The 24,387-nt window shown below is 42.7% G+C and overlaps 1 protein-coding gene across 1 annotated transcript in view; it reads right to left on the reverse strand.

Moving 5' to 3' along the window:
• LOC142741564 (fibrillin-2-like) overlaps positions 1-24,387 on the reverse strand; it is a 142,329-nt gene that overhangs the window by 73,195 nt on the left and 44,747 nt on the right. The window contains exon 3 of the mRNA XM_075850960.1: positions 18,332-18,430. Within this exon, the coding sequence (XP_075707075.1) occupies positions 18,332-18,430 (99 nt within the window). The remainder of the gene's footprint in view (positions 1-18,331; positions 18,431-24,387) is intronic.

Genomic DNA, 24,387 nt, shown 5'->3' on the forward strand with positions numbered 1-24,387 from the left:
ATATGTGATGTGAAGCCATTGGTCTATTAGCCAACAATAAAACATAAACAAATAATAAATGGAAATTAAAAATCATAGTAGTCAAATAAATTAAGCTGCCCTACCATATACTAGTAGTGGCAGAGATCATACCCTAAAGTTACCACTCTATTCAATTTGCAAATTGTCACGAGAGAATAATCCCTATGTCACGTTTGAGAATACTGTACATACAAGTCGACCTCTTAAATTTAGCTGCTCTTTAGCTTACAATTTTTTCCACTGTAATATTACACTATTGTTTGGTTTAGAAAACCCATTGTCAAATACCCTTTTAGAGAATTCTGAGTTAATAGACGGGGTTCCCCTATTCAGGCACCTCATATATTAGCCAGAGTTGAGGTTGGCTACAAAGAGAATGTAAGATCCCACTCTTTCATGAATGTGCTAGCCTTCTGGGGTCCAGAGACAGGCAGCACTCAGGACATAATGATTTTATTCACTGGATGTGTGTTCCCTATAACCTAAGCTTTACATCAAAAAGTTCATGGAATTCAAGATGGCATGCCATTAAGAGTAGCTGTCCGAGGACACATGTGTCCCACAGCAGTGTTCACCATATGGCTGGGTTCCCACGTAAAAGCTGCAAAATTTCCACAACGGTAAATCTGCAGCGGAATCTCAAGAAAATAGAGAGAGAAGTCTGCACCAAATAGTGTGTCTTTGCTGTGCATATTTCTGTGTAAACACTGCGTTTTTTCCCCGCAGCGGTGTTACCTATGGATTTAGTCTTAAGCATTGATTATAGCAAAGTATGTCTGCACCTGCGGATTTCAAGCAGTTTATACTGCGCTTCCACTGCATGAACACTGTTTAAACCGCAACAAAACAAATCTGTTGCGGAATTTATGCTACCCATTCAAGTCTATGGACAAACACGCAGCATCTCCACTCAGAAACCCCAGTATAAATTGACATTTTGCGGAATTGTAAGTCCATCACAGAACACTTTCCGCACGACTTTTGAAGATCAACAGAATGATTTAAGGAGGCTCTGCCGCCAGTTTAAAAGTGTCCTATCTCCTACCTAATCTGATAGGCGCTGTAATGTAGATAACAACAGTGGTTTTTATTTTGAAAAACGATAATTTTTGAGCAAGTTATGAACAATTTTAGATTTATGCTAATGGGTTTGTTAATGACCAACTGAGCGTTTTTTAACTTTTTACCAAGTGAGCGTTGTAAAGAGAAGTGTATGACGCTGACCAATCAGCCTCTTACACTTCTCTTCATTCATGTCCAGCTTCTATCACTGCACAGCGTGATCTCGCGACATCACGCTGTGACGGGACTTCCTCCCATTGGTCCTTCACCGGAGCGATGGAAGAGTCAACAGACATCGCCTCCAGCCGTGCCAGGACGTTTATCCGAATGTGCAGCGGCTGGAGGCGATGTCTGTTGATTCTTCCATCGCTCTGGTGAAGGACCTGTGGGAGGAAGTCATGTCACAGCGTGATCTCGCGAGATCACGCTATGCAGTGAAACAAGCTGGACTGGAATAAAGAGAAGTGTATGACACTGATTGGTCACTGATTGGTCAGTGTCATACACTTCTCTTTACAACGCCCAGTTGGTAAAAAATTAAAAAACGCCCAGTTGTCTATTAATAAGTAATTAGCATGAATCTAAAATTGTTCAGAACTTGCTCAAGAATGCGTGATCTTGCGAGATCATGCTGTGCTGTGATTAAGTCCCACAGAAACTTTACCGACGTGTCGGGCGTGTGAATAGACATTGCATCCTGGCTGGAGGTGATGTCTAATTAACTCTCAAGATACTTCGGTAAAGTTAATGTGGGTGTATGTGAGAGCACAGCGTGATCTCGCGAGATCACGCTGTGCTGCGAGTACTGCTAAAAATGAATGGAGAGAAGTGTATGACGCTGATTGGTCAGTGTCATATGCTTCTCTTTACAATGCCCAGTTGGTAAAAAGGTAAAAAACGCCCAGTTGTCTATTAAGAAACTAATTAGCAAAAAATTGTTCATAACTTGCTCAATATTGATCGTTTTTCAAAATAAAAACCGCTGTTGTTATCTACATTACAGCGCCGATCAGATTATGTAGGAGATAGGGCACTTATAATGGTTATTGTTTAGATAGACATCTTGTTTGTGAATGATTGCTTTCTCTTATTCATATGTACAATTAATTGAGAGAGAGAGAGTTAGGGCATGGCCACACGTGGCGGATTTCCTCCGCAACTGTCCGCATCAATGCCGCACCTAATCCGGGTTGCGGATGACGGCTGCGGATCTGCCCAAAATGTGCAGAAAATTGATGCGGACTAGCTGCTGCGGACTGCGGGAAAAGTGCTTCCCTTCTCCCTATCAGTGCAGGATAGAGAGAAGGGACAGCACTTTCCCTAGTGAAAGTAAACGAATTTCATACTTACCGGCCGTTGTCTTGGTGACGCGTCCCTCTTTCGGCATCCAGCCCTACCTCCCTGGATGACGCAGCAGTCCATGTGACCGCTGCAGCCTGTGCTTGGCCTGTGATTGGCTGCAGCCGTCACTTAGACTGAAACGTCATCCTGGGAGGCCGGACTGGAGACAGAAGCAGGGAGTTCTCAGTAAGTATGAACTTATATTTTTTTACAGGTTGCTGTATATTGGGATCGGTAGTCACTGTCCCGGGTGCAGAAACAGTTACCGCCGATCGCTTAACTCTTTCAGCACCCTGGACAGTGACTATTTACAGACGTCTCCTAGCAACGCTCCCGTCATTACGGGAGCCCCATTGACTTCCTCAGTCTGGCTGTAGACCTAGAAATACATAGGTCCAGCCAGAATGAAGAAATGTCAAGTTAAAAAAGCAAGACGCATCCGCAGCACACATAACATGTGCATGACAGCTGCGGACTTCATTGCGGAAATTAGAATCTCCATTGAAGTCAATGGAGAAATTCCGCCATGAGTCCGCCACTGCTCCGCAACAGACAGAGCATGCTGCGGACACCAAATTCCGCTCCGCAGCCTATGCTCCGCAGCGGAATTTTACGCATCGTCTAAACGAACACTGCTAAATTAAAGTGGAAGTCAATGGAGAAACGGCTCCGCTGCGGATTAACGCTGCGGAGTGTCCGCAGCGGAATTTAAGTGAAATTCCGCCACGTGTGAACCCAGCCTAAAGGAAATCTAATGAAAAAAACGATTACCAACAAAACTGCTAGAAATTTATTTTGGGGATAGACTGGGACCCAGCACCATTAATTCTAAAAACACCTTGTTTGGATCCTCGGTTTATGATGAATGAGGACAAAACGTGAAGAGGTACAGCATTTTACTACTAGGAACTCCCAGGGTCGATTGTCAGTGGAAAAAGCACAGAAGGTTTGTAAGAATAAAAAAAAATAGTATCCCTGGGGTTTCGGAACAGGTTGTTGGTTCAGCTGCAACTCAATACTTTCTCTAGGACTAAAATAATCTCTTTCTTTTTATATGTTCCAAAAAATACATATATATTAAAAAAAAAGTTGGATGGTGTAGGTGGAAATATTCTGAGCCAAACTTTTCTTGAATCATTGTGAATAAATCCAGCCATTACACTGTTTTAACCCCTCTCATGCCGGCAGCAGATATAATGCAATAGTAGGAGGAGATGAAAGTTACTAGCGGTAAATAAGGCAAGGTAGTCAAATGATCATTAAAGAAAAACACACTGCACCTGTCTATGCATTGAGTCTGGTATTGCAGCTTAGTTTCATTCACGTAAATGGGGCTGAGCAGCAATACCGCACACAACCTGTGGACAGGTGTGGCACTGTTTTCTAATCCTGGACAACCTCTTTAAAAGAAATGTATATCTGCAAGTTGAAATGGAAGTGAATTTTATTTTTCTTCCAGGAATCTTTAAACTGTTCAGTTCAATCACAGCAAAAGTAAAAATTATGAACTATTGCATAGGAAATGCATAGATTTATGTAATACATTATCTACATTTTACAATGCAAGAAATGTACTTAATCTAGATTAATTTAGACTCATTATTAAAGGTAAGTTTGGCATGTGGGCAACAAATAGGATCTCAGTTAAAAAACACATCTCACATACTAAACCTGGCAATAGTTAACAATTACATCCAAAAAAATATATCAGGGGTTTACAATAGGCACTAGAATGCCAGTAAGTGCCCAATAGTCTGCTGACAAATGCAGACACTTCCAAATAGGCAGTTTGTGTTTAGCATCATAAGCTATTAAAATCCTCTGTCGCATCTCCTTTGTCTTTATGTTGATATACAGCTTGAATAAAAAATGTCTTAAAAGGGGTATTTCCAGAATCCAAAATGATAACCTATCCACAGGTTAAATGATAATTGTCCGATTGCTGGGGGCTCCCTGGTTCTCCTCACTGCTCGCCAGCATTTAGGAGGACATTGAATCGAGTCGAGCATGCACACTGCCGCTCCATTCAAAGTCTACGGGAATGACGGACACAGCCGAGTACAGCGCGCGGCTGCTTCTGACATTGTCATAGACATTAAATAGAACATTGGGCACATGCTAGACTGCCACTCCAGTCAAGCTTCTTCTCACTCCGGGGGTACAGTGAGCAGGATCTGGGAGCTTGGGACCCCATTCTTGTGATTGGTGGGGTTCCCAGTGGTGGTGCCCCTAGCGATCAGACAATTATCACCAATTCTGTGGAGAGGTAATAATTCTTGGTTTTGCAAATACCGCTTTAAGGCCGGATTCACACGAGCGTGTGTGTTTTGCGCGCGCAAAAAACACGGCGTTTTGCGCGCGCAAAAGGTCCATAACAGCTCCGTGTGTCAGCAGAATATGGTACGTGGCTGCGTGATTTTTGCGCAGCCGCCATCATTATGACACTCTGTTTGTAGGTTTTTTTAAACAGAAAAGCACGTGCTGCTTTTCTGTTTTCATTCATAGTTTTGACTAGTGTTGAGCGAATTACGCGTGGCACACGGAATTGACTTCAATGGGTGCGTGATGCGTGAAAAACGGGCAAATATAGGACATGCCGTGAGTTTTACGCAGCGGACATAAGTCTGCTGCGTGAAAATCACTGACAGTCTGAACGGCCCAATTGACTAACATAGGTCCGTGCGAGGCGCGTGAAAATCACGCGCGTTGCACGGACGTATTATACGTTCGTCTGAATAAGCCCTAAGTCTGTGTTCACACCACGTCTATTTTGTATGTTTAGTGTGTATGCCGGGACAATCTCCCAACGCATACGCTGATGTGCCCATAGACTTCAACAGTCAAAGGTATGCCATAAGCTTTTTTTAACTGTTTTGAAAAGCAAAGTATATAATTTTTTAAAATGGGAATCAATTGCAGATGTAGGAATCTATAGGCATACAGTTGCATGCATCCAGGGCCGCCATCAGGGGGGTATTAGGGGTAGTAGTGTAGGGGGCCCGGCCAAACTTAATTGAAAGGGGGGCCCGGCAACTGCCGCGACTTGCCTTTGGTAGAAAAAAACAGGCCCCTGCAATGAGGCCTGTTTTTTTCACCAAAACAATGTCGTGAGCTGCGGGCCCCCCTCTCGTGAAACACCGGCGTGAGCTGCGGGCCCCCCTCTTATCACCTCCGCGAAACACCGCCCGCTTGCGCGCGACCGCGCGCGAAAGACCGCAAGCGCACGCGCAAACGACCAGGCCGAGAGGGAGGCGGTGCGCCCGCAACACTAGATCTAGGGGGAAGGACAGCCACACTGGACAGCGGCGCAGTCTACTTACCTGCTGGCCCGCCTCCGACTCGTCCTCCTCGTCCGCCTCCTCGTCCGACTCCGCCTCCTCGTCCGACTCCGCCTCCTTCTCCAGAGCGTGGCTGTGTAAGGAGAGGGGGAGGAGTCTAGTTGTTGCGCGGCGGCAGTCCTACGATCCCCGCCATTTTCTGGAGCCTGGAGCCTGGAGGTGAAGGACGACATCTGGACCGAAGACATCGCCTGAAGAGGACTGGAGTGGGAGCAGCTCTTCTGACATGGTGAGTAAAGTGTCTCAAAGTGCTGTTTATGTATGGCCCTGTTCACACAGAGTATTTTGCAGGCCGAAAAAATCTGCCTCAAAATTCCTTAAAGAATTTTGAGGCAGATTTTGACCTGCCCACACTATCTTGCCGCGTTTTTTGCTGCGTTTTTTGCCCGCTGCGATTGAGGACAGCAGACAAAAAACGCAGCGAAAAATGCATTTTCTGCCTCCCATTGATTTCGATGGGCGGTCAGAGGCGGAACCGCGGCAAGAAAGGACGTGCTGCTTTTTCTTTTTTCCGCGACTGGCTCCCATTGATTTCAGATTAAATCAATGGGAAGCGGTTTTGGAAGTTGTTTGGTGCTGATTCTGACGCAGTGTCCGAGTCAATATCAAGGCCCAAAAACTCTGTGAACTGGGCCTTATTGTTAGGGCTTATTCAGACGAACGTGTAATACATCCGTGCAACGCGCGTGATTTTCACGCGCCTCGCATGGACCTATGTTACTCTATGGGGTCGTGCAGACTGTCAGTGATTTTCACGCAGCGTGTGTCCGTGTGTCCGCTGCGTAAAACTCATGACATGTCCGATATTTGTGCATTGAAGTCAATGGAAACGTGAAAATCACGCGCAGCACTTCCGCACCCGTATAAACTATGAATGAAAACTATGAATGAAAACAAAAGCACCATGTGCTACAAGCATACAAACAGAGTGTCATAATGATGGCGGCTGCGTGAAAATCACGCAGCCGCGCATCATACGCTGCTGCCACACGGAGCGGTTATGACCTTTTGCATGCGCTAAACACCACGTTTTTGCGCACACAAAAAGCACACGCTTGTGTGAATCCGGCCTTAGGGTAGGAACACACTAGGCATGAACACTGCGGATTTTATGCAACACATTTTATTGTGGATTTGAACAAATCTCATCCACACGCTGCAAAAATAATGGACCTGCAGTGTGGCTTTTTAAGCTGCAGCATGTCAATTTATTCTGTGGAATCGCAGCTCCTCTGTTGCGGAAAATTCTGCGGTTCTGCCGCAAAAATCACACATGAGAAGAAAAAAAAGGTACTTTTTTACATTTATAAAAAAGTTTAGACTTGCCCCGGCCGTGACGCGATCCTGTTCACATCACCGTTCGCTTCCGCTCCGGGGTTCCGTCTGAGGTTTCTGTCGGGTGAACCCCGCAACGGAAAGTGAAAGTGACAGCACAGCTTCCGTTTCAGTCACCATTGATCTCAATGGTGACGGAAACATCGCTAATGGTTTCCCTTCGTCACCATTCCGCCAGGTTTTCGGACGGAATCAATAGCGTAGTCGACTGCGCTAATGGTGACGGAAACGGAAGCTGTCACTTTCACTTTCCGTTGCGGGGTTCACCCGACGGAAACCTCAGACGGAACGGAAGCGAACGGTGATGTGAACAGGCCCTAACACAAAAGTTTTGTATTTTTTTAAGCTGGTTCACAAAAAAAAATAATTCCAAATTCTACTGGACCAACTGCCTATTTAGAGACCGGCAGCAGCTCCAGGAGCGACATCATAAGGAACACACTAGGCGGATATGCTGAGTAAAACTCCACAGCTTATCCGCCCCGGTAGCCGCAGGGAATTCCGCCAGCAAAATCGCACCAAATAGTGGCGCAGGTTTCGTGAGGCGTGTCCGCTGCGGGAATCCTGCAGGAAAAAAAAAGTTCAGACTTGCCCCGGCCGTAGTCCTGGTGACGCATCTCTCTCTTCTGAACGTAGCCCCGCCTCCTGGGATGACGCTGTAGACCATGTGACTGCTGCAGCGGTCACATGGGATGAAACGTCATGACAGGAGGCCGGGCTGCGCTAAGTATAGAGGATCGCGTCACCAGGACTACGGCCGGGGTAAGTCTAAACTTTTTTATAAATTTAAAAAAGTGCCTTTTTTTTTTCTCATGTGTGATTTTTGCGGCAGAACCGCAGCATTTCCGCAACAGAGGGGCAGCGATTCCACAGAATACATTGACGTGCTGCGGCTTAAAAAGCCACACTGCAGGTCCATTTTTTTTGCAGCGTGTGGATGAGATTTGTTCACATCTCATCCCCTCTGCTGCGACTGTGATACGCTGCGGATTTTTCACAATAAAATTTGTTGCATAAAATCCGCAGTGTTCATGCATAGTGTGTTCCTACCCTAAGGCCGGATTCACACAAGCGTGTGCTTTTTGTGTGCGCAAAAACGTGGCATTTTGCGCATGCAAAAGGTCCATAACAGCTCCGTGTGGCAGCAGCGTATGATGCGCGGCTGCGTGATTTTCGCGCAGCCGCCATCATTATGACACTCTGTTTGTATGTTTGTAGCACGTGGTGCTTTTCTGTTTTCATTCATCGTTTTTACTGCTGCGGAAGTGCTGGGCGTGATTTTCATGCACCCATTGACTTCAATGGGTGCGTGATGCGCGAACAATGCACAAATATTGGACATGTCGTGAGTTTTACGCAGCGGACACACGGACACACGCTGCATGAAAATCACTGACAGTCTGAACGGCCCCATAGAGTAACATAGGTCCGTGCGAGGCGCGTGAAAATCACGCACATTGCACGGACGTATTACATGTTCGTCTGAATAAGCCCTAACAATAAGGCCCAGTTCACAGAGTTTTTGGGCCTTGATATTGACTCAGACACTGCGTCAGAATCAGCACCAAAAAACTTCCAAAACCGCCTCCCATTGATTTAATCTGAAATCAATGGGAGCCAGTCGCAGAAAAAGAAAAAAGCAGCACGTCCTTTCTTGCCGCGGTTCTGCCTCTGACCTGCCGTCAAAATCAATGGGAGGCAGAAAATGCATTTTTCCCTGCGTTTTTTGTCTGCTGTCCTCAATCGCCGCGGGCAAAAAACGCGGCAAGATAGTGTGGGCAGGTCAAAATCTGCCTCAAAATTCGGTGCGCGGTTCCAGGCGGTCGCGGGTGCGCATGCGCGGGAGTTTGCGGTGTTTGCAGTGTTTGACGGCCCCCATGACGACCCCCATGCTACCCAGGGCCGCCATCAGGGGGGGTATTATGGGTACTGATGTGAGAGGCCCGGCCAAACCTAATTGAAAGGGGGACCCGCAGCTCACGACATTCTTTTGGTGAAAAAAACGGGCCCCATTGCAGGGGCCTGGTTTTTTTCTAACAAAGGCAAGTCGCGGCAGTTGCCGGGCCCCCCTTTCAATTAGGTTTGGCCGGGCCTCTCACATCAGTACCCATAATACCCCCCCTGATGGCGGCCCTGGGTACCATGACATAGTGCTGGACGGAGTACCGTTAACAGGCGGTGCCACGGTAGGGGGGCCCAGAAAATTTAGCTGTAGGGGGCCCTGAAATTCCTGATGGCGGCCCTGATCACATCCAGTTTTTTTACACAAATATACGGCTGAATCAGACATTTATCCTAATGTTGGACCATTAGATGAAGACTGTACACAAATATGGCTGCGTTTACGTAACTTTAATAACACAATGAAAAAACTCCAGTTGGCACAAAGCGTCTTGCACTATAAGGGCGGGTTCACACATAGCGGAATTTCACTTAAATTCCGCTGCGGACACTCCGCAGCGTTAATCCGCAGCGGAGCCGTTTCTCCATTGACTTTCACTTTAATTTAGCAGTGTTCGTTTACACGATGCGTACAATTCCGCTGCGGAGCATAGGCTGCGGAGCGGAATTTGGTGTCCGCAGCATGCTCTGTCTGTTGCGGAGCAGTGGCGGACTGGTTGCGGACTCATGGCGGAATTTCTCCATTGACTTCAATGGAGAGTCAAAATTCCGCAATGAAGTCCGCAGATCTTATGTGTGCTGCGGAGCGTATTGTTTTTACTACCATGACATTTCTTCATTCTGGCTGGACCTATGTATTTCTAGGTCTACAGCCAGACTGAGGAAGTCAATGGGGCTCCCGTAATGACGGGAGCGTTGCTAGGAGACGTCTGTAAATAGTCACTGTCCAGGGTGCTGAAAGAGTTACGCGATCGGCAGTAACTGTTTCTGCACCCGGGACAGTGACTACCGATCTCAATATACATGTATCTGTAAAAAAAAATATAAGTTCATACTTACCGAGAACTCCCTGCGTCTGTCTCCAGTCCGGCCTCCCAGGATGACGTTTCAGTGTAAGTGACGGCTGCAGCCAATCACAGGCCAAGCACAGGCTGCAGCGGTCACATGGACTGGAGCGTCATCCAGGGAGGTCGGGCCGGATGCCGAAAGAGGGACGCGTCACCAAGACAACGGGCGGTAAGTATGAATATCTTTGACTTTCACTAGGGAAAGTGCTGTCCCTTCTCTGTATCCTGCACTGAATAGGGAGAAGAGAAGCACTTTTCCTGCAGTCCGCAGCGGCCAGTCCGCATCAATTTTCTGCACATTTTGTGCAGATCCGCTGCAGAATCTGCAACGCAGATTCTGTGCGGCATTGATGCGGACAGTTGCGGAGGAATTCCGCCATGTGTGGTCATGCCCTTATTAAGCATAAGGTCAGACCAATATAGAATGCCATTATGTAGACAATTCGAATATATTTGTCTCAATGTCCTCCATTAATATAGAGATTGTGACAACAGTGAAATCAAGCTGGTTTTCAGACAAGTGTATGTTTTTGGATTCACAAATATTATATTAAAAGTGTTCCCTCTCCACAGTGTCAGGTCTTAGTCCAAAACCTAGCAAGTCAATGGTTCTTTTTAGATTGAAATGCTTTATGGTTCATTTATTTTATATGCAGAATAAAATTGTTATAATTTTACCTCTGAGTTCTTGTCTTTTAATTCTCTAAAATGTCAGTACCGAATACCAGGTTTCTGTGCTCTTGCATAAATACTGTCACTATAGCTGTACGTGGCAAAACTCTCTGGAACATCTATCAAAACCGTTGCATGCTAGGGTATGGGTGATTACTGCCCATTTTTTTCTGCTCTTGAGTCATGGCTATTATTTTTCTTATGCCATATATCAAAAAACTTGTATACATAAATAGATTAGTGGGCATTTGTTAAAACATGCATATTGCAGAGTACAAGTCTCAGCAAGACGTAAGTTGAATGTTGGATAATGAAAAGTACATTATTTTTTTTTTTAAATGGTTTATGGCCACACTCACATGGACAAGTTATAAAGGTTTTTAAGCTGCATTATTTTACTTTATTATTTAGATCCAGATGTTTAATGAGAATACTCCCATAGGCCTCATCCACATTACCGCATTGGTTTTGCAGTCCACAAAACCATGGGTCTGTTGCGGTCCATCGTCGTGCATCCGTGTGTCATCAGGACTCATGGATCCACAACAATTCACCAGTATTGGTGAATACGCAAATCCGGACCGTAAAATTACATGTCTTCTTGCGGTCCGGATTTTCGGCCCCCACACGGATCCATATACACCATGATCGTGTGCATTGGGCCACAGAAATTAATGGCTCAGCAATTTATCATAAAAAATGCAGATAAATTGTGGCCACAAAAGCATGGTCGTGTTTATGAGGCCTTACAGATCGGAATAGTTGAGTATACAGTGTTCCAACTGTTTTAAACAATGTAACTGCAGCATGGTCAGATTTTACTTTACATTAAGGCCGGATACATCTATGACGCTAGGAGTCCCTGCCTCGCTGTGGGAAAACTGTCCCGTACTGTAATTATGTTTTCAGTACAGGACAGTAGTTCCACGGAGAGGCAGTGACACCTAGCGTCATACATAACTATGATGCTAGGAGCCTGGCTCCCTGCAGTGTGTTCGGTTCGGGAAATACTGCCGACATACGGTCCGTATATCACGGACCGAACACGCTCGTGTGAATCCGGACTAAGGGCGGGTTCACACATGGCGGAATTTCACTTAAATTCCGCTGCGGACACTCCGCAGCGTTAATCCGCAGCGGAGCCGTTTCTCCATTGACTTTCACTTTAATTTAGCAGTGTTCGTTTACACGATGCGTACAATTCCGCTGCGGAGCATAGGCTGCGGAGCGGAATTTGGTGTCCGCAGCATGCTCTGTCTGTTGCGGAGCAGTGGCGGACTCATGGCGGAATTTCTCCATTGACTTCAATGGAGATTCAAAGTTCCGCAATGAAGTCCGCAGCTGTCATGCACATGTCATGTGTGCTGCGGATGCGTCTTGCTTTTTTCACTTGACATTTCTTCATTCTGGCTGGACCTATGTATTTCTAGGTCTACAGCCAGACTGAGGAAGTCAATGTGGCTCCCGTAATGACGGGAGCGTTGCTAGGAGACGTCAGTAAATAGTCACTGTCCAGGGTGCTGAAAGAGTTAAGCGATCGGCAGTAACTGTTTCTGCACCCGGGACAGTGACTACCGATCCCAATATACATGTATCTGTAAAAAAAAATGAAGTTCGTACTTACCGAGAACTCCCTGTTTCTGTCTCCAGTCCGGCCTCCCAGGATGACGTTTCAGTGTAAGTGACGGCTGCAGCCAATCACAGGCCAAGCACAGGCTGCAGCGGTCACATGGACTGGCGCGTCATCCAGGGAGGTCGGGCTGGATGCCGAAGGAGGGACGCGTCATAAAGACAACGGGCGGTAAGTATGAAATTCTTTTACTTTCACTAGGGAAAGTGCTGTCCCTTCTCTCTATCCTGCACTGATAGGGAGAAGGGAAGCACTTTTCCCGCAGTCCGCAGCAGCTAGCCCGCATCAATTTTCTGCACATTTTGTGCAGATCCGCAGCCGTAATCCGCAACCCGGATTAGGTGCGGCATTGATGCGGACAGTTGCGGAGGAATTCCGCCATGTGTGGTCATGCCCTAATAGGGAAAAAAATTCCAGTAAGGCATACCACATGAATTCTGCAGTTTGTTTGTTTCTACTTTTCTAACTTCAACCTTTGGTTTCAAGACCATATAATACAAAAAGGGCTTTCCTGCACAGCACAGGTGCTGATCTTTGCTAAAATACCATATTGAGTTTGGTGGGACCATTAAACATATGCCCCAGGTGAAGGCAACTGTATGCTTACAATTAAATTTGCCTTTTTTTCCTAGGTTTCTTACTTGTCGATGACTACAACAATGTGTCGTAATGTAACAAGAAGTTTTGTAATAGCTTCTATTTACAGCACACAAAGGGTTTCTATAAAGTCTAGTGTAGTCTATCCCTAGTTTTTTACATGTATGCCCCTAGATAGATGGACATAGATTAAAAAGCACATTTCAAGATAAAAAACGGACTATTTAGCCTTTATGTAAAGTAAGTTCTTCCAGGCTAAGAAATTAGTGATTTCTACCGATATCCAAGAAACACAAATTTGCTAAATCCCTCCTGCTTTGCTTTCTAACATTCCTGATAATACATGGGGGAGCTTTTTCTCTGAATTCTGCCTTAAGGCACGCTTTCTGTTTCCTGGAGGCTGCTATTGCCCAATGCCAAAAGAAACATTCATTTAATTAGTGCAGCCTGTAGATTGGGTTCAGACTCTGAGACTAAAATCGGGTTTCAATAAACAAGATTCAAGTTAAAGCCTTAAGATACTGTAAAAAAAAAAAAAAAGTTTTTCTCAAGGGAAGAAAAAATCTGAAAATAAACTTCTTGCAGAGCACGTCAATGGTATTTACTAAAATGACTGAATTATTTGATTATTTAGCTGAAATATGTCATATGTTTAATAATTTTTAAAGTAACACAGTTTCCTGTTTCACATTGGCTCCATTCTGATGAGGCATTTTTGCCTGGAGTTGAAAGCAGTTGCTTGTAGAGGAAGGCCAGTACAATTGGTCAATTTTTGTGAATTTATGTTATGTCAGCGCTACTAGAGTTCACACACATGGAATCTTTTAAGGGCAAATCCCAATAAAATTTATTTGATTGCGAGTCCTTCAGTTTTCCTAATGGGTAAAGTATGCAAGACATAAAGACATAGAAAGACATAAAAGAGTTTGAGGGAGTTCAAAGGTGGGCAACCACAGCAATAAATGAAATGGGTGGACTGTAGTTTCCAGAAAGATTATTATAATTAGAGTTATTTAGTTACGAATAAAGACAGCTGAGGGGTGACCTAGTATAACTATGTATAAATACATCTAAGGTCAATACAAAGATTTCTCCCATGATCTGGTTATACCCGGGACTGTAACTTTAACAAAGGGGGGATGACCACTATGTCTAGAGAAAAGAAGGTTTCTAGACCAACGTAGAAGGGGAGTTTCTACTGTAAGAGCAGTGAGACTATGATTCTCTCTGCCACAGGATGTAGTCATGGTTTATTCAGTTAAAGAAGTTAAAAGTGGTCTAGATGCCTCTCTTGAAAGAAATAATATTGCAAGTTATAATTACTAGATTACTAGAGATTTTTAATTGATCAAGGGGTTTATTCTTATTCTGATATTTGGAGTCAGGAAATATTATTTTCCCTTAGAAGACGGGGATTTTTGCCTTCTGCCTCTGGGTCAACATTGTGACCTATTATAGCTTTACGCTAATGACTTTCTTAATGGACAACTGGGCGTGTTTTACTTTTTGACCAAGTGGGCGTTGTGGAGAGAAGTGCATGACGCTGACCAATCAGTGACCAATCAGTCATACACTTCTCTCCATTCATTTACTCTGCACATAGTGATCTTACTAGATCACTATGTGTAGCCACATACACACATACGAACGTTACTCAAGTGTCCTGACAATGAATAGACATTACCTCCAGCCAGGACGGGATGTGTATTCAGAATCCTGACACTTTGCTAACGTTTGTGGTTGATTTACAGCGCAGCAGGCGTAGTCTCGCTGTAAATGACAGTTTACAGTGTAATCTCGCGAGACTATACCTGCTGTGCTGTAAATCAACCACAAACGTTAGCGAAGTGTCAGGATTCTAAATACACATCCCGTCCTGGCTGGAGGTAATGTCTATTCATTGTCAGGACACTTGAGTAACGTTCGTATGTGTGTATGTGGCTACACATAGTGATCTAGTAAGATCACTATGTGCAGAGTAAATGAATGGAGAGAAGTGTATGACTGATTGGTCACTGATTGGTCAGCGTCATGCACTTCTCTCCACAACGCCCACTTGGTCAAAAAGTAAAACACGCCCAGTTGTCCATTAAGAAAGTCATTAGCGTAAAGCTATAATAGGTCATAACTCCATCAAAAATGATAGTTTTTCTAAATAAAAACCACTGCTGTAATCTACATTACAGCGCCGATTACATTACGTACAAGTTAGGGCACTTATAATGTGGTGACAGAGCCTCTTTAAATACACAGTGGAAAGATTCTTTATCTTGACTTTTTCAATTACTTTTCAATGGCTTTTGTTGTGTGATATCACGCTGCAGCAAGTTATCAGAGTCAAGATAAAGATGGCTACTTCCCTAGGTCCTGTGGATATGTCATAATTGTCTCTCATGGGAAAACCCCTTTATATACTATGTTACTAAGTTCTGAGTTTCTAGGCAGTGTCAAATTAATTTGTGGTGCTACCTAGTTACAGTTATGGCTATCTGAAGTGACTACCCTTGATCTCCATATTCTTGTGGAGACTAGTGTAGTCAGATCTTCATTACTTAAAGAGGCTCTGTCACCAGATTTTGCAACCCCTATCTGCTATTGCAGCAGATAGGCGCTGCAATGTAGATTACAGTAACGTTTTTATTTTTAAAAAACGAGCATTTTTGGCCAAGTTATGACCATTTTTGTAGTTATGCAAATGAGGCTTGCAAAAGTCCAAGTGGGTGTGTTTAAAAGTAAAAGTCCAAGTGGGCGTGTATTATGTGCGTACATCGGGGCGTTTTTAATACTTTCACTAGCTGGGCGTTCTGATGAGAAGTATCATCCACTTCTCTTCAGAACGCCCAGCTTCTGGCAGTGCAGACACAGCCGTGTTTTCGAGAGATCACGCTGTGACGTCACTCACAGGTCCTGCATCCTGTCAGACGAGCGAGGACACCGGCACCAGAGGCTTCAGTTGATTCTGCAGCAGCATCGGCGTTAGCAGGTAAGTCTACTTACCTGCAAACGCTGATGCTGCTGCAGAATCAACTGTAGCCTCTGGTGCCGGTGTCCTCGCTCGTCTGACACGATGCAGGACCTGTGAGTGACGACACAGCGTGATCTCTCGAGAACACGGCTGTGTCTGCACTGCCAGAAGCTGGGCGTTCTGAAGAGAAGTGGATGATACTTCTCATCAGAACGCCCAGCTAGTGAAAGTATTAAAAACGCCCCGATGTACGCACATAATACACGCCCACTTGGACTTTTACTTTTAAACACACCCACTTGGACTTTTGCAAGCCTCATTTGCATAACTACAAAAATGGTCATAACTTGGCCAAAAATGCTCGTTTTTTAAAAATAAAAACGTTACTGTAATCTACATTGCAGCACCTATCTGCTGCAATAGCAGATAGGGGTTGCAAAATCTGGTGACAGAGCCTCTTTAAGTACTGGGGCATGTATTGCTTGGTTGACATTATAATGGGAATTATAGTATAGCATAGGATACTACAACTTGTGAGACATTAATTTGTATTCTTATTTGTAGTGTAGTTTATTTTATTATCACATGTAAAGTGTTAATGTGTTATGCATAGCATTAACAAGTATTTTGGATGTGGTGATCTTGCAGTGGTAAATTATTGGTGTATCTATGACTTGAAAACAACAGCATATAATAGCACATTTATAACGCAGGAAAGTGCATGATAAGCTTTCGCTGCTGAAGGAGTTCATTGAATTGTGACTCCTTAGGCCCTGTTCACTCAGGGAGTTTTTTGGCCCTGATTTTGATGTGAAAACCACGTCAGTATCGGCGCCAAAAATGGCCGAAATCACCCCCCATTGATTTCAATGGGAGCATTTTTTTCCCGGTCGGCTGTTAGCGTAAAAATAAGCGGCATGTCCTTTCTTTCGTCCTTTTTTTTGTTTTTGAGCATTTTTCTGAGGAATTCTAAAGAAGATTTTTTCTGACCGCTAAAAACTCTGTGTGAACAGGGTCTTACAGTTATTGTAAAGTCGAGTTTAGTAATATGTGTCATTTGTATGTGAACTTATAGCTGTTTGCGTGATATTATTATAAGAAATCAAAGTGACAAAGAAGATTCTCCCATAAGACTTCATATAATATAAGAATTAAGTCATTAATGTCAATCTCATTTAAATAATGACTGTATAAGTATTGAGATCAAATGTCGTTGCTTATAATCACTGAGGTCTGTGGTTATTACATCATGAATTGTAAACACTTAAGAATAAAGGATAACACACACCTAACATTGTCAAAATGCTAAAGAATTTAATTTCTATTCAGTATATATGAAAAGCATTCCCATTTTACCAGGCAATGCCAATTTTAAACAACACTTACCAACGAAATGCTGTTTTTGCAAGTTTTTAGACCAATCATGTCAGAAGGATAGGATAAATACATTTTGCAATATATGATGAAGATTTTCTACAATTAGCGATAGGGCCTTTTAGACAGCCCATTACTGGCAGTGAAAACGAGTGCCGAACGCCGATACAACATGTTGATCGGCGCTTGTTTGCTCCATTCACAGTGAGCAATAATCGGTAATGTATGGGGACGAACGATCGGTCGGCCCCACACATTTGCATCATGTCGGCAGCATATCTCCCTGTTTACATAGGGAGATGTGTTGCCGACTAGCATCCAATTTTAGGTTTGCATAAAAGATGCGATCATCTGATCAGCAATCGCTTGCTCATTGATTGGCTGATCTTTTCCATGTTTACACAGAGCAATGATCCGGAACGAGTGTTCGTAGGAGAGAAAAGGGCCTTTAGACAGTGATCAACCTGAATCTCATCTTCATTTCTTTATCAAATTACTCCCCATGAATATTAATCACGGGTTCTGTACTTGTTTTGTCAAACTCTCTAAGATTTCACGATTTGAAACTTCCTATATATGCTTACATCTGACATTTGTGTCAGAATGGCCTCATATTTAAGGCTGAACAACAGTGACAACGATTGTTCAAATCTCTCTCTGTACAGGTCTACAAGCTTCACCCCATAGACTGAAACAGGCAAAACCTTTAGACTCATTTCCACCAAATTAAATAATTTGCAAAATATGGCTCAAATTGCACTTAAAAGGGGCATAGATGGAAATTAAACAACTACTTAATGCTAACTATTGTTATTTATTTTATATTCCTAGAAATAAGTCTGCTGACACAGATAGAATAACATAAAATACAGAGCAAGCTTTATGTAATTGTTAAATTCGATTTACTGGAATGAATGAAGTGAGATTTCAAGTATTAGATATTTCTATCTATAACATGTGCATAAATAGTGCATGTGTCTATAAACATTCTTACATTAGTATATAGCACTATTCTGACTTTACTCACCTGCACCAGCTCCGCAAGTTGGAGAAAGTTGTCCATTAGAGCATGTACACATGTTCGGCCGTGAACAAAATCCATCTCCACATGAATTCCGGCAGATTGCTAATTAAAAATAAAAGAGAAGTCAATTAATCTTTCCAATCCTGTTTGTTCTAGTTGCTAGTGTTACCACTTATGAAGGGGTGTACACTGAAGAGGGAGGACACAAAGCAATTTCAAAATGGAGCCTTTTTTGCGGGTCCTTGATTCTCCGTTGACTTCAAAGAATACATCCCCAGACCGAACGTATCTCTCCTAGACTCCACACCCAAATTCCTTGGCCACCATCTGTAGTTAATCAACTAGTACACTTCCCAGCTCTCTAGAACTGCATCACATTGCATAGAACTGCCTTGTAGTGGCCTAAAATGTATATCTAGTTTGGTGCAGGGCCCCCTCACCTCCCTGGTCCAATAGCCACAGGGGTGGCCTTATTCTATAGCACATTTGCTATTATAGTATTGTTATCACTGGATTTGAAGATTTTCATTTCATACACTCAAATTCTAAGAATTTTTTAAGCATGTGCCTGCAAATAACCTAATATCCCCTTGTCACATTCACAGAGATCCATAAAGCTGGAGTTTGTTTTGCAATAGCTGTCCCTGTGATATGGCGAGAACAAAGGGGTCAGTGAGGGGTTTCTTTATCTAACTAATAAATTAATAGCCCTGTGGAGTCAAAAACTCAAAAATACATTTATTGACCACGCAGAGGCACTATTTTATTGCTGGGAAAGAAATGTAACATGGTGTTCCCTCCATGTCACAGCCAGGCAGAGGGACAACTAATGCAACTTACCAGTGCGAGGACCCTGCAAAACAGTTCCCCATAACCCAACTTCCTGGGCCCTATGAGTGTAACATGAAGAGTAGCAGGCTTTTGAGTTACTGTACTGGGATTCTGAGGAACGTGACTGAATAGATACTAACAAAATTTAAAAAAAATGGCTTGTTCCTTAGACATGAAGAAGTCTTGCATTTAAATTGGTTTTCCCATTTAAGACATTTATAGCATGTTTACATGATATGCCATAAATTTCTGACTCCCACCTCCTGGGAGAATGGAGGTCTTCTGACCTCGGTTCTGCAAGTCAAGGCAGCCGGCAGTAGTTAAATACAGGAAGACACAAAATGGAAAGGGGGCCATAAATGTGCATGACTCTACTCATTAAAGTCTATGGGATTTATGCAAACTGCCAAGTGCAATTTCTGGACCCCCACTGTTCAGATATGGATATGCTATAAATGACTAAAGCAGGAAAAAACATTTAAGTGATTACAGGGGTATCATGCAATTTGTTGTGCAATGCATCCACTTATCAATCTTTCTTATTATCCATTATATGCCCCCCTTCCCCAGTCCTTAAAATGCATTTCACACAAAAACAACAGCCATAAAGTAGCAGAAAAGGTCTTTTTAAAGGATGTTAACGAAAGCGTTTTACTAAGGAAGCTTTTTGAATTATAGGTAACCATTTTTACAGACAACTCTATTTTGTTTTATTATGAAATTTATGAAACTCGTTGGAGAATACCATTTAAATTGTTATGACAGGAAACAAAGCCTTTAGTCACTTTTATCGTAACTATTATCATTTCTAAATTCTGAGCAACTTCAGGAATAAGCCAGGCTGTAGGGGATTCATACTTTGTTTTAGATTATTTTTTTTGCCTGTATTGCACCTACACACTTACTGTTAATGGACACCAACTTTTCAAACAACTTATGGTAATCTAATAGTATATCTAATATATACCAACTTTGTACTTACTGTTAAAATTCATTTTTTTTATCCATGCAAATTCTGTGTGAAGCTACTGCCACTAGGTGTCTCCCTTCCAGTAATCTGCTGTCCATCTCCTGTTGTTATGAAGAGCAGTTACAGAGCAGATAAGACAAGCTGCAGGAAGGGGGGTGTCTATTTATAGCCTGCTAATAGAAGTCTATGTTGGTTAGATGGGGAGAAGAATGAGGGAACAGGAGTCGAGAGGAGACACAGACATGCTGACCATACAAGCCTTTGGAGAGGGGAGCAGGAGGAGAGAGAAGGAACAGAGAGACACAGACACGCTGCCCATACAAGTTTATGGAGAGAGGGGGTAGCAGGAGGAGGAAGCAGGGAGAGAAAGACATAGACACACTGCCCATAGAAGTCTATGGAGAAAGGAAGGGGAGCAAGATGAGGGGGCAGTAGCAGAAAGAGAGATACAGATGCTACTGTCCATAGAAATCTATGGAGAGGAGAGGGGGAACACGAAAAAGGAGCAGAAGCAAAGAGAGAGAGACATATGCTGCTGCTCTTACAAGTCTATGGAGGGGAGAGGTGGAGGAAGAGGAGGGAGCAGGATCAGGGAGAGACGCATGTCACTGCCCATAGAAGTCTAAGGAAAAGGGATGGGGAGCAGGACGAGGGAGCATAAAGAGAAAAACACAGACATGCTTCCCATAAAAGTCTATGGAGTCTATGGAGATGCAAGGGGAGCAGTGAGAGAGACACAGACACTGCTGCCCATACAAGTCTATGGAAATGGAAGGCGGGAGCAGGAGGAGGGAGCAAAGAGAGAAAGTAACAGACACACTGCCCATAGAAGTCTATGGAGAAGGGAAGGAGTGGGAGGAGGGAGCAGGAGAAGAAAGATACAAACACGCTGCCCATAGAAGTCTATAGGGAGTGGAGGTGAGAGCAGGAACAGAGAAAAGACACAGGCTGCTGATAAGGATTTTATCTCACCCCAGTGCTGAATGTTTAGCTGAACTGCTCATTACTGCTGTGTAATGTCCTCCATGCTGCTGCATCTTCCGTCTATATATGTGATAGATAGAGATAAGAGAGAAGGATTCTACTCTTCTCTGTGTGCATTGTATAGAAGACAGGATAGCATTTAGGCTTTACCGACTAGCTCAGAGAAAACAGAGAATTAGAGATAGAGTCTGCAGAGGAGAACATGGCTAAAAATGCCATATAGAAGTCATATAATGACCAGAAATAGTGTTACGGTATTCCTCATGTACATACATATGCCAGCTTATTCTGAAATGTCAACTGAAAAGTTAGGTATGCTTTTAAGTGAAATTTCAGTTTGCCATCACTTTATTATAATAGGAAATTGCATTAAAAGTGATACCCTGTGCTTTCCCAGTCCTGCTCTCAGCTGAGAAGTGGATACAATAGTATACCATCCAGGCAATGCTCTGTCAGCTAAATACATCAGCAGCAGCTGCACAAATCTCTTTGGTAATTTTCTACAATGGATCAGTCTGGAGTCCAAGCTTTTTAGCTCACAGAGCATTGCCTAGACTGGATGCAATTATATCCACTTCTCAGCGCAGAACTAGATGTGTACAGGTTTCATCCTCTGAATGTAAACAAGAATGTTCGCATTCACTGACAGCAAACTAATATTCAATGGTGAAGAATTGAAACAGTTAGTATATTAGGAAATTCTAGAACCATTCATTCAAACAGTGATGAAATTGTTCCTAACTTATCAGATGACTTTTCAGAATAAGGTGTCATATCTGTGTACATGAGGAATAACAATTTCTGGCCATATTATGACTTGCATTCTGCGTTTTTTAGCCGTTTTACCCTCTGCAGGCTCTATCTCTACTTCTTAGTTTTATCTAAGTTAGTGGGTGTAGCCTAACAGCTATCATGTCTTCTATACACTGCACACATAGAAGAGGAGATTCCTGCTCTCCTATCTCTATCTATCACATATACAGTACTGTGCAAAAGTTTTAGACACTTGTGGAAAAATGCTGCCAAGTAAGAATGCTTTCAAAAAAAGAATTCACATTTTTTTTTATTACCAATTAACAAAATGTAAATTGGAAGAAAAAAAAATCTAAATCAAATCAATATTTGGTGTGAGCACCATTTGCCTTCAAAACAGCATCAATTCTTCTAGGTACACTTACACAAAGTCATGGATTTTGTAGGATTATAATGAGGTGTATGATTAACCAATTATACCAAACAGGTGATAATGATCATCATTTTCTTATTAACATATATAAGTATGGAATGCCCTACCCCAAGTGGTAGTAATGGCAGATACTATGTCAGCATTTCAAAAAGGATAGATGTTTATTTACTGACAAATGGTATTGAGGGTTATAACTAAGCTAGCAATGAAAAACATGTTATGGAGTAGGAAGTGTTGAACTTGATGAACTTGTGTCTTTTTTCAATCTATGTAACTACATTTTAATGGTAGGTCAATTACAATTATTAATCTTTTCCTTTTATTAGCCAGTCTCAGATATGGCTTTTTCTTTGCCACTCTGCCCTGAAGGCCAGCATCCCGAAGTCGCCTCTTCACTGTAGACGTTGACACTGGCGTTTTGCGGGTACTATTTAATGAAGCTGCCAGTTGAGGACCTGTGAGTCGTCTATTTCTCAAACTAGAGACTCTAATGTACTTGTCTTGTTGCTCAGTTGTGCAGCGGGGCCTCCCACTTCTCTTTCTACTCTGGTTAGAGCCTGTGTGTGCTGTCGTATGAAGGGAGTAGTACACACCGTTGTAGGAAATCTTCAGTTTCTTCGCAATTTCTCGCATGGAATAGCCTTCATTTCTAAGAACAAGAATAGACTGTCGAGTTTCACATGAAAGCTCTCTTTTTCTAGCCATTTGGAGAGTTTAATCAAACCCACAAATGTAATGCTCCAGATTCTCAACTAGCTCAAAGGAAGGTCAGTTTTATAGCTCCTCTAAACAGCAAAACTGTTTACAGCGGTGCTAACATAATTGCACAAGGGTTTTCAAGTGTTTTCTTATCATCCATTAGCCTTCTAACACAGTTAGCAAACACAATTTACCATTAGAACACTGGAGTGATGGTTGCTGGAAATGGGCCTCTATACACCTATGTAGATATTGCATTAAAAACCAGACGTTTGCAGCTAGAATAGTCATTTAGCACATTAACAATGTATAGAGTGTATTTCTGATTAATTTAATGTTATCTTCATTGAAAAAAACTGTGCTTTTCTTTCAAAAATAAGGAAATTTCTAAGTGAGCCTAAACTTTTGAACGGTAGTGTGTGTGTATATATATATATATATATACACATATATATATATATCAGGTATACTTATTAAGTATACCGTAAGTTGTTTGAAAAGTTGGTGTCCATTAAAAGAGTTCGTTCAAATTCAGAATAACACAATATAGCGTTGTCTGTAAAAATGGTTACATATAATTCAAAAAGCTTCTGTGTCCATTTAAGCTTAATTTACATAAAACTGTAAAATACCCCTTTATTTTTCTCACAGAAATCACAGCTTGCACAGCCAGAGGAAGATGGACTAGACATAGGCGCTCTGGTTAGAGCATTGAAAGGAGATGGAGAGAATAAGCTTCACAGGGAACACCCACTAAATTCAGAGCTTGCAGCTTCACATGCAGGCCTGATAGAGAAAGCAGGTCATGAAAATAAAAGAAGCACTACCGAAACCAGTCAATCACATAGTGCCTCTATAGATACATAGAAACATATCTTAAAAACGTTCACTGCATGTAAATGCAGAGATTCTGATAACAACATTATATTCAGGAAAGTGTCTTCAAACCATAGATTCAGTATTACATTGGTTGCATTATCAACATTCTGAAAGAACAAGGCAAAAGTACAAAAGATAATGCTAATGGTGAATAGTTTAAATTATTTGGTCTCTCACTGTTTACAAAAGTTTCACCCTTTTTTTTTTTTTTTTTTTGCTATACCATCTTTTCTTATGCTGTACAGAAAAAGGGCTGTGACATGTGAAAAGCATGCTAAAATAAGTGTTCAGGGAGCAGAAGTTTAAAAGTCGCTCTGTAGACACCTTATGAGAAATGACTCTACATCAGAACATACATGATCACTTTTAACAATGTATGCAGTGCAGAGAGTGTTTCAGCTCTAAAGTCACAGGGGCCTCGTGTTCCCCAGAATTTTCTATATTTTGTTATTTATGTTGTGGGTAACATTTATGTCTTCTAGTAACTCTATCTTTAGGGGGCTTTCCAAC

This window comes from Rhinoderma darwinii, chromosome 1 (assembly GCF_050947455.1).
Source record: "Rhinoderma darwinii isolate aRhiDar2 chromosome 1, aRhiDar2.hap1, whole genome shotgun sequence".
Lineage (NCBI taxonomy): Eukaryota > Metazoa > Chordata > Amphibia > Anura > Rhinodermatidae > Rhinoderma > Rhinoderma darwinii.